Source organism: Astatotilapia calliptera, chromosome 1 (assembly GCF_900246225.1).
Source record: "Astatotilapia calliptera chromosome 1, fAstCal1.2, whole genome shotgun sequence".
NCBI classification, from domain to species: domain Eukaryota; kingdom Metazoa; phylum Chordata; class Actinopteri; order Cichliformes; family Cichlidae; genus Astatotilapia; species Astatotilapia calliptera.
In genome coordinates this window covers 28,162,483-28,180,278 of record NC_039302.1, presented here as the reverse complement: position 1 = coordinate 28,180,278, position 17,796 = coordinate 28,162,483, and the positions used below count along the sequence as shown (strand labels likewise).

Here is a 17,796-nt window from a genome sequence, read left to right as displayed (position 1 = left end):
GTTTAGTTACATTTTTTGGTCTGAAAAAACCCAACCACAATTGTGAGATATTGTTACGTTCCCCTGAGGGGTCTAGGCGGTGAGGGGGGAGTAACAAAAAGTGACCGGGTTAGAAAAAGGAGTCAAGGAGGCAAAAGGGTTAAATCAAAGAGTTTTATTAAAGTAGCTCAACTAAAAAAGACGGACAAGCCGCTATCACCATTTAAGAAAACAAACAAAACTCAGGCGTGGTCAATAAAGTAAAACGTAAGCCAAAAAGAAAGAGAGCAGCTCACTAGCTGCAAACCACAATAACACAGCTCACTAGCTGTAACCACTCACAAACACACTCATGGCACTCTGGCCCAGAGCTCACCTTTCCCTGGGCTTAAATACTTTTAATTACTGATGTGAGTCAGCTGTGTAACAGGGAAAGGTGGCACCTCAGGTAGAAGAGGTGGTGGGACACGCCCACACAGGCACCTTCAGGAGGAGGCCCTGCTAGGGCCGTAACAGATATGTACAAGAAACTTCTTCAGTACCCCTTCTTTGGTAGATGTTGCACATTACTACAGCAAAATCTACTTCATAGTACATTTTGAGGTCTCATTGCAATTATTTTGTCGTAGGAGCCAATTTTGAGTTTCAGTTTCTTGCCTAACTGCGTGACATTTGAATCCCTTTCAGATACCTCGTAGTGACAAATATTTGAAATTATAGCCTTCCCCTACTTTGGATTAATTTTCAGCTTCTTCAGCCACTGTTGGCGTTACTAAAACATTTGAAGAGTATGAGAAATTATCAGCTCTAGATTCATCATCAAATAACAGTTCTTACTAACAATTTGTGACCTAGTGGAGCATTAACAAGTAAATGAATTCGTTTTTCACCTTTTGTAATTGGAAACAAACTGCAGCACTTATTTTTGTTAGGCTTTAAATATTAGAAATCATGTTCACTTTACTAATATATGACCCCATGACCCTACTGCTACCTTCAGGCGCTCTCATGTACACCATCTCTTCACTAGTTTTTCTGTCTCCTGTTCATCAAAGGCTCTCTGTCCCTCCAGCTTGTAAGCCAGAGGCTTGCCTTTATCTGCCCACTGTTCTTTAGCCAACACCATCTGACTGCCGAAATCCGTTAACGAGTTATTGACGGGATATGAGATGACATACTTCTATGAAGAAACAAAGGCAGAAAAAACACAGGTAGAGAACAAGTAAGAGATGAATGAGAAAAAGGAAAATAGAGCAATGATAATTCCTGTTGTGATTTATGATATTTTTTGAGAATAAGCTCTCGGTCCTCAGTGATTTCTATCCATATCATACTTACTATGCACATGCTCCCATCACTCAGTTAATGTTTTCCAAATGCATTTTTTTTTTCAAATAGGAGTGTTATGGACATGCACATCTGCTCTGACACCATGAAATCAAAAGCTAGTGTTCCCCTCAGACTTATACAGGGATTGGTAATATCATAAGAGTAATCGGTATGAAAGGGCTTGCAGATCCTTTGAGCAAAATCCTTTGATGTTCAGGTAGAGCGTAATGTGTAGAATAGAAATGTGCTGAGCTACAGTTACATTCATCAACAGAGGGGGGCACTATTGTAAAAGCATTTTTCTCCTGCGTCTCTCCCTGCCCAACCAAAACCCACTGTCGGTGCAGTCTGTTAGTATTGCACCTTACGTACCGGTTTGCTTTGCTGTGTCAATATTGCCCCAGCAATTTCCCCTCCAGTGCTTGTGCTTGATGTTCCTTATGTATTAAATCATATTAGCACTTGTTGTATCATGTTTCAGCAGGGCTGTACCTTTTAAACATGCACTTACTGTGTTAAACACTCATTGTGCAAATAGCTCCATTCCCTGTTAGTGAATTGATGCCATTATTAGCTTTATGAAGTGGGACAGAATGGAATGAAATTAACTCTAATTGGAGCAAAGACACTTTTTTGTAGTGCTAAAAAATGATTATTGAACTGAGTGTTAAAAATATATTTTTTTGTAGTGGACATTGATGATAAAGACTGGAGGTATCTTTGTAGATTACTGCAGAAACTCCTGATTTGAATAATGACGTGTGTGTGTGTGTGTGTGTGTGTGTGTGTGTGTGTGTGTGTGTGTGTGTGTGTGTGTGTGTGTGTGTGTGTGTGTGTGTGTGTGTGTGTGTGTGTGTGTGTGTGTGTGTGTGTGTGTGTGTGTCAAGGACATTGGAAGGGGCCCGGGTAGTGATGTAGCACTGTGTATACATGTGTGTGTTTGTGTCTGTGGCTGATGGAACCTCTCTGCTCCAGAGCAACTTTGTAACAGTGTCTCCATTGTAGTGTCAGGGTACCTCATGTCCAAATCCTCTGACAGTGTGATGCTGTGGAGCTGTCAGCAGTCATACAGGTGTGGAATATCAATGTGCTGTCTGGCCTTTGGGTGTCTGTTTCTGCATGAAGTTGTGTCTCTGTCTCTATATGTGTATATGTCAGTAGGATTGTGTTTATGGACCTGGATTTTGTTTAAAATTGCATTCATAGAGATAACACTGATACATTTCATCAATACTAACACTTTATGTAGCCTTTCCCTTTTCCAACAAAGCATAGTAGTGATCTACTGCAATATACACATTTGTACAGCACTTGTTACTCCTACTGCACAATACTGTTTGTGCAAAACCTTTCAGCTCTTTGAAAGACAGCAGGAATGGCATAACCATCTTTTTATTTTTTAAATCTTGTAGTAACATCCATGCAGAACTGACCCTTTTTGGCATCAGCACAGTTTGTTTTTCCAAGCTTTTTTTTTTCCAGAAGGGATCAGATTTTGCAACGATCAACAGTTTGATTAAACTCATGACTAGGGATGGGTACCGGTATCGTTCTGACATAAACGGTAGTAACCAGACCGAAAAGCAGCGCACATTTCGGTGCTTTATTTCGGTGCTTTATTTTCCTGAGATGTCATACACTTTGAATTCTAGCCAATCATTTTACGTTTCCGAGGATAGTAGGCGGGCCCAGGTACGTACGTTCTTTTAGAGCAGAGCTACAGATTAAAAATGCCCAAGGCGAAGCAGTCAAAAGTCAGGCTGTACTTCATAGCAAAATATGCAAACTCAGCAGCCTGCAACAAGTGCTTTAAGCTGATACTGTGATACTGTCAAAGGAGGTAACACCTCAAATCCGATGAAACACCTGGCGACGCATAGCGTTTTTTTTAAAAGCCGAAAAATGCGCCGTATTTGATAGCTTGCTGCGAGACCTCACACCGAGCACATCCACTCCAGGTGGGTTGCCTGTTATCGGACCCGGAGTTAGCAACATCCCCCAAAAGCCCGAAGAGGAGAGTCCTGGCCCCTAGCCCTGCCAGTGTAGCAGAAATGATGAAGGCAGCAGCAGCCGTTCTTCTCTGCGTGAGTAGCTTAATGTTGTTCGTGTGTAATTTACGTTGAGTAGGTTAACCACGTTATTACATTAATGCATGCAAGGTGAACTAGCAAACACTGTCGTAGTTACATGTGGCTGTCTTCTTGTTTGATGGCAGATGCTCCCTTCACCCTGGCCAAAAAGGCTAAAATGACCAAAGAAAAAGTGGAAAACAGCTAAACATGCGAGGTTTTTAGACAAAGTTGGTGTTTTTTTCCATTGTTTAAGCACTGCTTCCAGCCAAGAGTGATACCATATATGCCCTCTAGCTGCAGAAAAGGCTAACATTGTTATCTTTTTACAAAAAAAAACAGCTGAACATGAGAGGTTTTTGGACCAATTTTGTGTTCTCCATTCTTTAAGCACCGGTTTGAGCACCGTTTAAGCACCGGCACCGTTTCAAAAGTACCGGTTTGGCACCGGTATCGGATAAAGCCTAAACGATACCCATCCCTACTTAGGACCACTGGAACATGATGACTCTGAGAAGGCTAGAGATTAAAGCTAGGTGGCGTGGAGGCTGAGCAGGTGGCTCATATGCCGTAAGGCTGTTGCAGATGCCTGGGTTTGAATCTGCCAAGAGCCATTTTCTGTGTCTTTCCTCTGTTTTCTTTCTAAGCTTTCTGCTCATAATAAAAGCTAAAACACCCCAAAGAATACTTAAAGCTGATCAAAAGAGTGAATGCAGCCTTTGAGACATAGTGTATTGTTGCTATTGGAAACTTTTCTCAAGTTTTCACTAATATATTAGTTTATTTAATTATCAAAAATTCTTCCATTTGTAGATTTGAAATCTAGTTGTAAAGAGATTTCATGTCAGTTAGATTACAGTTGTGAAGTGATTCACAGCAGGTAATAACAATCAACAACAATGCAAGATAAGAGTGTTATTGTCCAGGTCTTCATCTGTACTTCAGTATGTTCCAGAAAGAACATATGGTAGTAGCTTGTCCCTTGCACTCTTGCTCTACTTAAATTTTTGTTTACCTCTGTTTGTTGGAAAAGGCTTGGTTTTTATCTTAATTCTGCAGTACTATGATCTAGCAGCAGAAAACTAATGGATGCTTCGCTTTAGACCAGTAACCACTACCTAACTTGCCTCTTCTTCCTTCTCCCTGGTTGTATTCTGTATTGGTGCATGCTTGTCTGCAACAGGATATTCTTCTCATTTTTGCACCTTTTTAAACTGTCCTTGTCCCACACACATGTCCAAGCTCATTTGGAAGTCTGTCTTATCTTTTTCTCTCTTGCTGTAATAGTGTATGTGCATGGTCTTGTTTGCAGCTGAATGTGCTTGTACATTTTATCCCTTTGTTGACTCACTTTTGGAGCTGTGGGATAAAAAAAAGTTGATGTTGAAATGAGTAAATTGCATGACGCATGTGAAGCATGTGAGTGAGTGACAGGAGGAAAGTGATGACAGGACATCTTTCCAGTTTTGTTTTGTTTTTTGTTTTTTTAATATATTTGGTTTTGAGCGTTTTACTTTAAATATTGCAAATTGTCTCTAATACAACTTTTTTGTCTGCTGTTTGGGCTGGACAGCTTGCCAGAGTACAAAGCTGCCACAAGTATAAAGCTAACTCAAGCTCAATGGCACTATACTTTCCCTTCTTTCATGATATTTAAAGCTGGTAGTATAAATTGTACATAGTCAGTTTTTTTTATTCACTCTATACAAGGAGTAAGGAGTATTTTCTGGTTTCACTAATGTCACAGCAGACTCTATTACTATATCAGTGCCCTGGAAACATGGCTTTCCAATACTAGTTACTCATTCCACCGTTTAAGTATACTTGGTTAAGAGGCTCTTTCTTGTTTCTTCTTATTTAATCTTCATATATCTGGTTATTTCTAACGTTAATCATTTAATCCAGATGTTGTTTGTACAGTTACATATACAGAAGTACGGAAGTACATCAAGGTTAAAAATAATTTGTTGAAAATTACACAAACTCAGCGACTGATTTTGTTTAACTGTAAATCCAGCACATAACACAGTAATTGAGGTGTGCACATCAGACTTGTCGAAATGAAAGCCTATCGTAATAACTAGATTGACTGTTGAAGGCCTACAGTCACAGCTCGGTAATCCAACGCGAACACATACTGCATCTGTAAATGCATGTGGGTGAACACATGCACACTCACCTGTCGGTATCTGTCAGTTTGATGCGAGGCATCTGTGGGTTTTATTTACCAACAGACTTGTGCTTTACCCTGTGAGCAGCCCCAGTATAACAGTTCAGATTCACCTTTGCTGTCTTCTTGCATATCACACTGTCTCTCAGTCTCACAGTCAGCCTCCAAGCTCATCTCATGTGCCTAGTGAGCATGCTGTTCACTATATGAAAAACTCTGGGTAGAAGAAACCCCAGTAGCACCCATACCTTGCATGTCTCAGGAAAGCAGGATGGAAGGAGGTGTTGATAGTGACAAGGTAGTGGGTAGTCTTGAAAGTAGAGTGGAGAGCAGTGTTAAGATCACTTGCAGCCTTTTCTAGCCAGCCCTGTGCCTTGCTGCTAAGCGGGGCCCGTTGCCAGTGCTCGCAAAGGCTGTAATGAGTTTATTTCATGTCGGCTGTGAAAGTGCCCGTCTCTGTCTCGCAGGCACTCAAACAGAGCTGAGACCCATAAACACAAAGTGCAGTGTGTAAATCCCCACAGCCTGACATCTCCCAGCCTGCCCTCTATGGCTTCTGAGCATCTCTTTATCGAGAGAGAGAAGGGAGAGGTGAGATCCTCACTTACCCTCTGAGAAGACATGAATAGCCTGGAGACAATGTGCAGGGCAGCTTCCTCATGGAAGACCACAAGCACTGCACTCTTTATCTTCTCCTGCTTATGCTTGTCTCTGCTCAGTAAGCGTGGTTTTTTTTTTTCCGTGTCGGTAGCAGACCTCTGTGGAAATATATCAAAAAGTCAACTGTTGTACAGAAGATGATGTTTGTTGTGCAGCAGTGTTCCAAAAAGGTACAGCATGCTAGTGTAAAGTTGCATTCTCTTGGGGATGTTGTCTTTATGCTATATGAGTTGATTTCATTTAGTGCATACAGCTTTATAAACCAAAGATTATGTAGGCACAGGTGAATAAAACCCCCCATAACAAAACAACAATTTTGTGCTTTTGTATATGTTTTACATGCATTGCTACCATTATATTTCAAATGATTTTTTTAGAGGGCAATCCGATATCTCTTTTTTCCGTATTTAAATATATGTAGATTTCTGCTGTTTGCACTTAAACGTATAAATGATTTCGGTTGTAAGCAGCAGCAGATCAAAAACCGCGTGTGCTCATTCGCTTTGGCTTGTGGTGCTTCACCTCTGACGAATAGGACATCAGATGTGCGTTTTCCATGACGTCAGCCGGCCTAGCTTGCCCTCCTCTCCTGTCCAATCCCCTCCCCTTGATGCAATGCAAAATTCCCCACTTGTGTTCTCTTTCCAAACCCAAGTCGGTGTCTCTACACAAGGTCCCTGTGTAGAGCTGTGTCCTCACAGGGCCTTGGAGTGAGTGGTAGGTCACTGCTTAAAGAAGCAGTGAATGAAAGAGGTGGGAAGAGGTGGAGATGTAGAATGAGAGAGGGGAGTTTCTATCTCTCTCTCTTCTCTGACATGGCTCTGGTCCGGGTTGAGGGATTAGTGTGTGAGGCTCCACCACAGCCTCTTCCTTGGCTTGTTTCCAGATATTATCTTTAAGTGTGAGCTCAACACCAGCCTCTCTTTCTTATTCCCCTCTTCCCTTCCCCCTTCGTGTACGAACTCAGTGGTGTGAGTCATCCCAGGCTGCTCGGGGAGTGATTTAATTGCTCTCTCTCCTCCTCCCTCAACATGCATGTCTCGTAGAGGCCGTCACTGACCCTCTACTTATACAAAAAATACCATCAACCTGTTCGTTGCCACAAAGGTTGGACTGTCTTCTAAGACAGTGCCGATACAAACTCTAGAAATTTGCTCAGTTATCCCCATTGGTGGTGACAGAATGCCACCTGCTTCTGCCACGCTTTGGTGTGATAACCCTTCTGTATTGTGTAGCCATGCTGAGTGAATGTGTGCACAGTATAGGGAGATAGAAAACACCCACAACAACAGTAGAGCTTTTGTAATCACAGAAAAAAAGCCTCCTGCCATTTTCACCTTGAGGATAAGAGAATTGTTGTGACTGGCACTTTGTTGGTGCAGACACTCTGAGGTAATACCAACTCATTAACCTATGACACAGATATGATGGTCTTCTGTAAGAGAAACAGTTTTGTGCTTTTGCTTTTATGTTACTGTTTTTGCTTTATGCAGCGTGTCCTTCACTGTAACTTTTTTACTTGGGTAAAAACACAGAAACCTCATTGTGTTTTCAGTTTTAGCCATTTATATGCAGTTGTATTCTGCATACAAGAGATTCTACTAGCATAAATCGACGCTTTTTTCCTGTCCTCATCTGCAGTTGAGAGGTAATCCAGTAGGTGGCACTGTTCCTGCAGAGGAGCAGGGTATTGGGGGGTGTAATGTGGAGGCCACCTTGCTGGGATTGGCTGAATGTGATTGAAAATAGGTCTGCCTTGACTTGGCAATATCCATCCATATATGAACCCTCTCAGATGAAAGACTTGTTTGTTGTTAATAGGCAAAGTAATTACTGCACCTCTGCAGCAGTCAAATATCCTTCATAGCAAAGTGATTCAACATTGACATTGGCTGTGAGATAGACAGAGCTCAAAAAGGGGTGCTGAGGCTAAAATGACGCTGTGATTATAACAATTAGAGAGCCTGAGCATAGAGTGTATTGCTCCAGGGGCCGACTGGCTTTTTTTCTCTCCTGTGATGCTGATGAGTGTCTCAGAGTTGTATAACAGCAGACAGGGATCAATGGAGAATGCTGACTCTTGAGAATACCATGGATGTACTTTAGACTGCCTGCAATGGCTACTAATCCACAATGATTATGCTGTGTCTTTGTGCTTGGCCTAGTCTAGACAGACAAAATGCATACATACAGATGCACAGCCTCTGAGTACGAAGCACAGTCACTTTTTACTCTCCAAAAACACACGTTTCTGCATTTATGTTCCACCGCTATCACCACCAAAGTCTTTTTAGATTTCACTAACATTTAACCTAAAGCTATACTGATGTTGTTGCTTCCGTTGCTGAGTTTCAGCACACTGAGCCATCGCCAGGAGGCAAGGCCTATAGGAACACAAACAAAGTCCTAATGCTTACCTCCAGATCTCCACTCTTCATCCCCCTCTCGCCTTCATCTCGTCTCGCCTTTTCTATGCTACTGTGCTGCCCAAAGTGGATGTTTCAGTCACAGCATCCATTTCAAAATGCAGCATTGATTTCATTTTCAAAGACATTCACATTTGAGTAGGTGTCAGTCTTTCACATTTGAACACTGAATTAATACTGTGATTCAGTGAATACTTTATGTTTATACTACACATGAGCCAAATAGTCTTTAATAATACTATTTATTGTTTATTTTAGGCTAGCCAAGGGGCAAAGAGATAATGCTTGGCATGCATGATTGGCATAGTAAAGGCTTCTGACTACAGATGTCTGCTGGAAAAATGTCCAAAAGTATATTTAATAAATTAATTTTTTTTCTGTTGCTGACAGAATACAACATTTCTTTACAGTACTGGTATTTTTCCCAGTGTTTTCTTTTTATTTATACTCATGTAATGCTTGTTCTTTCTTATAGCTGTGTTGGAACTGAATGTCCCAGAGCAGCCAGTTGTGGCGTTGCACTCCAGTGATGTGGTACTCAGCTGCTCCTTTAACCACACCAACCCCTTCAACCTGTCCGATCTGAGTGTCTTCTGGCAGTTGACAGACACACAACGCAGTGTGCATAGGTACTTGGAGGGACACGACCAGCTGGCAGACCAGGCAGAGAGATTCGCCAACCGTACCAGACTGTTTCCCAACCAGCTGGGCCTGGGCAATGCTTCACTCCTACTAAGCAGGGTGGTGGTGGCTGATGAAGGCAGCTATACCTGCTTTGTGAGGGTGCAGGACTTTGGCAGCGCTGCTTTGCTGCTGCAGGTGGCTGGTAAGTCAAGCTGTGATGTCTGTGACACATTAAAATGCACAAAGTGTGAAAAGTGTTTTTCAAGATCGATAAATGCTATATTCTACATTCGTGGTGTAATGGAATCATAATTTCCGTAGGGATTAATGAAGTATTCTCATTCTGATTCTTGAATTAGGCTAAAGAAATAGAGTTGCACATTTTTATGAATTCACCTTGATCTAGTATCGCTAACAACAACTACATAATGAGCATATATGCACCAGTTAAATATAATCAATTTAACTTTCGTACAATTAACTTCTTTGGGATAAATTCCTTTCTCAAGATGTAAATAGTTTCCTCTGGGCTATTAAGCATTGATTTTGGTCAAACATTGATTCTGTCATCATTATCTGATGACATTGATTATTAGCCGTTGTTATGGTCAATCAGCCATCGCTAACATCTTCTCTTCTGGGTAACCACACATCCCACTTTGACAGCAGGGATTCTTCTTTTTATTTGTAGTGGTACTTTATGCCTTTCATCCCTTCTCACATTTCTGTATCTGTTATGAGTTTGTTTCTGTTTTATGCATCAGGCAGTGCTAATGAATATGTTTCATATGTATTCTTTTTTTTCCCCTCTGCCGGGGAAAGGGACAGCACTGCCTCCAACGGTGACAAATTGGTTTCATTTTATGCATTAGAATGATAGGTATTCTATTTTTAGCCAGCATTTAAAGTAACACTGCAGATTTCCTTCAGCTGCGCTGAAAGAAAATGAATGGAACTCTCAACGGAAATCTGTCAGTCAAATGGACAGCTGAGGAAGTTAGTGTGTGCCACACTATAGCCGTCTTCGTATTGAGAGTCCACTTTTCAAAAAGCAGCACAAACTTATTTCATCTCGCCCTCAGCTCCACCCCATTGTTTGTTGTGCAATGATTGGTTCTGGGAATACAGCAGCCTCTTTCTTCGCCACCTCTGTACTCATGCTTCAGCTCAAGGGATTGGAAAAGCGTGATTCTAGCCGAGGCTGACGACTCACCCCTCACCTCCACCCCTCTACACTCTTTTCTGTGCCATAGGCTGAGTCGTCCCAAATCTCTCAGCATGGCAGTTTTCTCCCAGGCCTCCTCCTCACTCGCTTGCACTATATTTTTCTTTCTGGGAGTGGCTCAGTGCTTTGGGTCTCCAGAGAGAGTGGCGTTAGAGTGTAGAGATGCAGCATCAGGATGTGCCGCAGATGCTGTCTGTGGGATCTTAAGCACTGTGTTATGCTAAGCTCCCTAAATATAATTAAGAATTTAATGGGAATCATGTCAAACAGTTCCCAGGGTGACACTCACTGCAGAGAATCTAAAACTAGTGAATTCAGTATGGCTCTGCTGCTCTCTTATCCCTATTCTCACCTGTCTTTACTCATCCTAGTCCTCTTTTTTTCTTCACTCCCTCCTTCAGTCCTAACCCATATCTTATCTTTCTTTGTGTGCACATTTTTTTCCCCAGCACCCTATTCCAAGCCCGTGGTGACTTTAGAGCCTCAATCCAACCTGCGGCCAGGTGATGAGGTTGCCCTGACTTGTGTTTCCTATGGTGGTTATCCTGAGGGTGATGTCATATGGCAGGACGCGGGCGGGCGCAACCTGACAGAGAATATCACCACTTCAGTTGTGGCCAATGGAGAAGGGCTGTTTACCGTGACCAGTGTATTAACAGTGGTGCTGGAGCCCAACAGTACCTACAGCTGCCGACTGATCAACCCAATACTTGGAGAGGAGGGCTACATCTCCGTTACAGTCACAGGTGGGATTTATAAAAGTTTTCTCATTCATGTGGGGAGCGAACAAGCAAATTCTCATTGGTTTCCAACGTTTTTTAACGTAACCAGCTTACACTGCATTTTTTTTTGTTCATTCATAAATATGTAGCATTTCTTATTAAAGTCTTGTACGCTTTTGTTAATCAATCAATGAGTTGAATTTTCTGCTGTGGATGCTTAACTTTTTTCTCCCTTTCTAAGTCACAGTAATGATATAAAGAAATGAATGAGAAATAATGAAATGTCCAATTATGGTCCAATAAGCATAACCTATCAGTTCTTGTGCATTGTTAAATTAGATCAGTGAGTTATTATTTCCCTAAGCATAGTCAAATAGCTATTCAGCAGATAATGAAAGAATGTGCAGTAAGAAGCAATTGGCCTCCCAGCAGCTGTCTGCAGGAAGCATTTGCTAACCAGGGATCAGGATGATGTGCTGTCCTCTCTTTCATTGTTTTATGTAATCTTTAGCAATATGTGTGACAGTACCTGTATGACAGGTCTAATAGTCTCCTACACCCACCCTCCACCACCTACCATCCATGTCCCCCCTGCGCTGCTGGTGTATTCTATGTGTTAAGTGCAAGGAGAGTACCGTGTAAGGTGGGCCAAGGCTGGGTCTCTAATGGGAGCAGCACTGTGTGAAATGGCTCATAAATAAGTAGAGGTGGCCCGAGCCTGCTCTCTGGGCTGAAGCTGGTGCTGGAGCTTGGGTTGTTGAGGCGGAGGTCGAGGCAGAGGTCAGGGAGTGCTGCTCCACTGGGCTGGGAAATGACTGTGCTGTCTGGAAACAGGATGGCCGATTGGCAGGACTGGATGGCTGAGGGAAGGTGGCCTTTCTAACAATTTGGTTGGCCTCTTTTAAAACAGCACAGATAACCAGTCAGAAGTACCATTGGGGGAGTAGAAAGGTATTAAAAACACGGTGTGAATGAAATACGACTGAAGGGAAGTAAAGTAATTGTTAAAATAGTCTGTGGTGGCTATTACCCTTCTCCATTTGCTGGATTGATGGACTATTTCTGGTTTTGCTGAGATAGATATAATAGTGTTATTTTCTTTCACTCCTCTGTTTCCTCTCTACAAACAAAAGTCTTCCATTTTGAAAAATGTTGATGAAGCCTTCTGGGCTAGTGATTTAAAAGGTCATGCAGTTGGTCTTTTTGTTTTTTCTAGGAGAGGCAAGTCAATACCACAACAATATTTTTCTTATTTATTTGCATAGCTTTTATTAATAATACAGCCTGTACATGGGAATCCAGACATTTAAACGTTACAGATTTGTTCCCTGATGGTAAAGCTATTCTTATATATCATTCTACGGTTTTGGTTTTTTCCCCAAACTAAACATCAAAGAAAACCTGTGTCAAGAAACCCAATCAAAGAAGACAACAAAAACCAAAATAGTCCAAAAATGTGTCTGGCTAAAGACTGCGTTGAAACTTGTTGTAACAAACGGAGACAACAAAAGAAGCAAATCCACAAATAAACTAGGGGAACCCTTAATTAAAGCAGTGGTGATTGCAATTTTCAGCAACTGGGTGCACATGAATAAGAGTAATTTCTCAGTAGGAGCGGCAGCACAGCTTGATGATGGCCCAAGTTGTAAGTAAACACACAGAAGATTTATAGTATTTTGTGTGTCACGATACAAGAGGGCTTGTTTGAAATGAAAATGTATTTGCATTTGTTTACAACAGCTGGTGTGTACTTAACAGTTTGTGTAATTAATTCTGACCTAGCAGAACTCTTCTGCTGGAGTAGCAGAGTGTGCCGAGCTTGAGTTGATATTGCGAATGCGCTTGCTGTATACACTTAGGAACAGCACACCACACTCAGGCAGGGATGAATCCTATTATAAGAATGGGTGAAATCTGCTTAAAATTCTAAATGGACTATGAATGTGGGGGAAAAAAAAAGAGTAAGAAATAAGAGAGTAAAGAGAGAGCGTGAGAGAGAGAGATGAGAAGAGGTAAAGTGTGAACAAGCATGTTCAAATTTCACACTCTCCCCAGTCTTTGATTGAAAAATTACAATAGTAATACAAATCTCCCCCAGGCAGAACACAAGTTTGACAAGGTTAATTTTGAGAAAATGAACCCTTTACCCAAACTGAGCCAAGCACTATGTAGTCTGGCATGAGCAACATGTTGAGAGTCTGTGTAAAGTGTTCCTTAACACATACTCATACCTCTTTTCCTGTTAGTACAATTTAAACTTATGCACCATAAACATCTTAACTTCCAACAAAGCATTCACACAGCATATGCAGATATCATCAGACATCTCTGAGACTGTTTTAGCAATGCCCTGCAGAGTGCTGGTCAGCTTTTAAGCTGAGGTCCTGGAGTAGAGAACGTTTTTTGTGTTGCTGGGATATTGATAAATTTGCAGAGTGAAGCACAGATTAGGTGTGGGGAGACCCACAGGAATAGTTGGTATTAATGAACAGTTGAATGATGGAAAGGCGCAGCCTCTGTCCTCAAATGAACCGTTGCCTATTTGTTTGCCTGGACAGTGTGCCTGTGAACCTCCCTCCCTTCCCCCTTCTCTTTTCTTGAGGCCGTTCACTGTCTCACACTCGCAACCTATTCTGACCACTTTGTTCTTGTCAAAAACAATTATGTTTTGGGGATCAGCAGTTTGTCTCCTATCATTGTTTTTTTCTGATTTCCAGATCCTTTTCTGAATGTAGAGCTTTAGCAGTGTATCCCATCTTCTGGAGCTGTGTGATTGCTGCAGTGTGTTGTCTGATGGCTGGGTTTCAGGACTGTCACTGAACACCCCCTCCAGCACCACCCCCACTCCGTCTGCTTGCTCTCTCAATGTGAAAGGCACCATTTCCCCGGCATTGCTCTGCTGGCACAGCATTTACAGTGAAAAGTGTGCCGATGGAGATCGAGTGAGGAAAGGAAGGAGATAGAGAGATGATGTAGGGAGATAGAGGGAGCAAGGGAGGCAGAGTTAGGAGGGGTATGAAGTAGATGACAGAAAGTAAGATGGAAACAACAATGTTTGCTGAGCCCAGAGCTGTGGCATTTATGACCTGACACACTGGAGATAGACTTGCAGATGGAATGTGAGGCCATCCCACCCAGCACGGAAAATTTCCTGCTGGATTTTACTATCTTTACACATTTTTCAAGGTTTCATTGGGTAGCAGAGTTAGTTAAAGGTTAGCACTGTTGTTTTGTACACTGCCTGAACAATCATTGGGAAAATGACTATTTTTAACCTCATCATTTTTTTTCTTTTCTTTTTTTTACATTTTCCAACTCTTAATATTTTAGCCATGATTGGGTCTTTTTCAGATTTAATTCAGTAAGTACCCTTATTTGTGTAAAGAGGAATGGAGCAGCCTCTGAGGTGATTACCACCTTATGTTAAGACTTCCATGATCATTAGGCAGCTTCACCGGCTCAACTAAAATTGCCTCAAAACCAGCACCCTACTATATTATTGTGAAAATGTTGGTGTGACCCTAAAAAAGGTTTTGCTGTGGAGCAAAAGTATTAAAGAAAAACTTTTTCTAGAATGTCCTCTGTCAAGTGCTCAAAGGCATTGTGTAGTTCTTTGTAGACCCTAGCTAAGGAAGCTAGGTAAAAGGGCAGTTTACAGTTTCTTAAGTTATTTTATACTGATCCGTGTAGGGTAATTCTTTATTGGTATTTAAATAATCCTTAATATTAGGAGCAGCTTGGTGGTACTTGATCACTTTGATGAAAGACCTAGTGTGTCTTTGATGGTAGGAGAAACTCGATTCCTCTGTGGTTCCTTCGGAGCTCAAGAGAAAACCCACACAAGCACAGCGAACATTTTAACTTCTCTGCCCTGACAGGGGTGGAAACCCAGAATCTTCTTGGTGTGAGACAATGTGCTGATGGCACAAATGGTTGGGATTGGCTTTGTTTGTGTGTGTTTTGCTTGCTTTGCAACAATCGCCAATCTTCTTGCTCGTAAGCAGTACATGACATTTTTTACCATGCATGAACCCTAACTCTAACTAATACTAACCGCCCTTAAATCCCTTTCAGCTCATAATATCTAAAGGATTGCTCAACTCATTTGGCTTTATGAAAGACTCTTATGCAAATACATGCCTGATGGTGAACATTAATGTTTATACCTTAACAGTTTCTTTCTGAGAGTCTTTTCTGGGCAACCCACAAACTTTTGCCTGCAGTGTATCCCCAAGGAGATTGTTTGTTACTGTATAATTGTGAAACAAATGCATACATATTCAACCTTCGCTGGATAAATCAAGGTTAAAAAGTATTTTTAATTGCTATACAAACATTGACCTTTGTCAGGCAGACGGATTCTAACACAGGTGCTAATGGTAAGTGGGGTTTGTGAAAATATTCTGTATTCATTCCACTTAGAAGTATTATTTTACATCATTAGATGTGTGCCAGCTTGCTTCTTACAACTTTTTTCAGTCTGTGTCATTACGTTTTCAAAGCTTAATCCTGGCATCATATTGCCATCTAAATAGCCACCTGCCAGACTCATTCAACCCATAAAACACCCAGCTCTCTGCTGTTTCTAAGACTTTCAATGACTGTTTTCTCAGAATGTTGTCATATACGTTATTTATTTTCTCCTAGAATCCCTGAAGAAAAAATTGTGCAGCAGTTTGAAACATTAATGTATCTCAAATTGAAGTAAAAGCATTGCTGTACTCCAGTTGCTAAAGGGCTAAACAGAAAGATGCAGTATCTGCTGCTTTAAAGTTTCTCTCATTAGAGTAGCTGTTGTGGTGAAATGTAGTAATTGCAATTATTCATGACATATTTTACAAGCATGTTTGCATCTTACTTCAGTAGGATCTCTTATCAAAAGCTCTGTCCGTCAATGTTGGGGGAATATTTTGCCCCAAATCAAGGTTTTGCTTCTAGATTCCACAACAAACCACTGTGTTGGCCTTGGTTCTCTGTTGAACAAAGTCTAATTTAAATGCAATTAACAGAGCCGTCAGAGAGACAGAAAAAAAAAACAGTATAAATGAATCTGTTGTCAGCAGAGCAGCAAGCAAGCAAGTTTCTCGACTGTATTAATTAGTGTCCAGTGCACAAACAGGCCTTCTTCCTCTTGCTGAATGTATGCTCTGTGTTATCTGCAGCCCAGCTAGGGAAAACAACCCAATAGACAGATGAAGTAATGTAGGCAATCTAAAATAAATTCAGGTAGGCAGCAATGCACCATTGTAAGCACATTAATTCCTATCAGGATTATTAACTCCAGGCCACTTGCTGCTGTCAGTGCTCTAAGACGTCCTCTTCTGGGCCTTCAGTATAGGAAATTTTATCCCTGTATTATGGCCCAGGCAATGTTATTTGTCATGGTCCCAGTACTGTTAGCAGCTCTGAGGGATTGTTGGGTTATATTCCGTTGTGGGCAGTTGCTGATCTGTGTGGTTTTGCAAAGCTTTTGGCATTGTCAGGTTGTCAGAATGTTTTTCTTTGCTACAATTAAAAGCAACACTGACCTACAGTCAGGTTTCTGAGCTTTTGGGCAATAACACATTTGTTGTAATTGTGACTCTGGTCATCACCACAACTGATTTGAAATGAAGCAGTCGAGGTGATATAACAGTTACCCATTTTTACATTTTTCATAGGCTGAATAATAATTGGAAACTTGACTGATATGCAGTACCGTGGCCATGTGTGACCTGGCTTTTTCTTATTTAATGACAAATTAAGGAAATAAACTGGTGTGAAATTATTTCCAATTGTTCAATTTACCTTTGATAGGGCTTTCTATAAACTCTCAGTATGTTGACCAGAGAGGTGCTACAAAAGAAGCTGTCATTGTGGCGAAAAGAAAACAGACCAATTTAGAGCAATGGCAAAAACTTTAGGAGAGGCCAAATCAACAATTTGGCACAGTCTTAAAAAAAGAAGAAATACTCTTTTCTATTTGATCAAGAAATACCCCTTTACAGACAAGTAAGGACACTTGTTTAGGCATGTCATTGTCAAGTCCACAAACAGTGCATTCATGAATGTAATGAGGGTTTACCTGTCAGTGGTAGCACTCAAGAACAGGAAGTAGACTTTGCTAGTAAACATCCAAAAGGATTCTTTAGACAAATGAAGCCAAGATGAACTTGTACCACCGTGATCACATGAGAATATTATGGGGATGGGAAGGAAGCATTCATAATTCAGAACATATCAAATCACCTATCAAACATGGTAAAGGTAGACTTGGCTTTGTATGTCTGCAAATGGCTCAGCAGTGTTAACTGTTGATAGAAGCTGAAGCATTTTTGCTTCTTTGGTTAAATGCTACTAAGCTAGTAGACCAGCAATTCATTATGTATATTACTTCACTTTTTTATAGTGGTGATATAGAAAGGCAAAATTCTGAAAATTGTAAACTGTCCAAAAAGCTTAGGACCCTGGCTAGAGCATTTCTTACTACATAGGGAATTTTTCCTCTCTTTTATGTTCAGTATTTTATCTTCTAAGAACAGTTTCTGTCTATGTGCATTTACACACAGACTACATTAGTGATGAATGTGTCTAGTTTCTACAAGACTACACC

General features: G+C 41.1%; 1 protein-coding gene across 1 annotated transcript in view; it reads left to right on the top strand.

Annotated features, from left to right (window-relative positions):
• cd276 (CD276 molecule) overlaps positions 1 to 17,796 on the top strand; it is a 73,616-nt gene that overhangs the window by 8,446 nt on the left and 47,374 nt on the right. The window contains exons 3-4 of the mRNA XM_026172836.1: positions 9,109 to 9,459; positions 10,932 to 11,228. Of these exons, the coding sequence (XP_026028621.1) occupies positions 9,109 to 9,459; positions 10,932 to 11,228 (648 nt within the window). The remainder of the gene's footprint in view (positions 1 to 9,108; positions 9,460 to 10,931; positions 11,229 to 17,796) is intronic.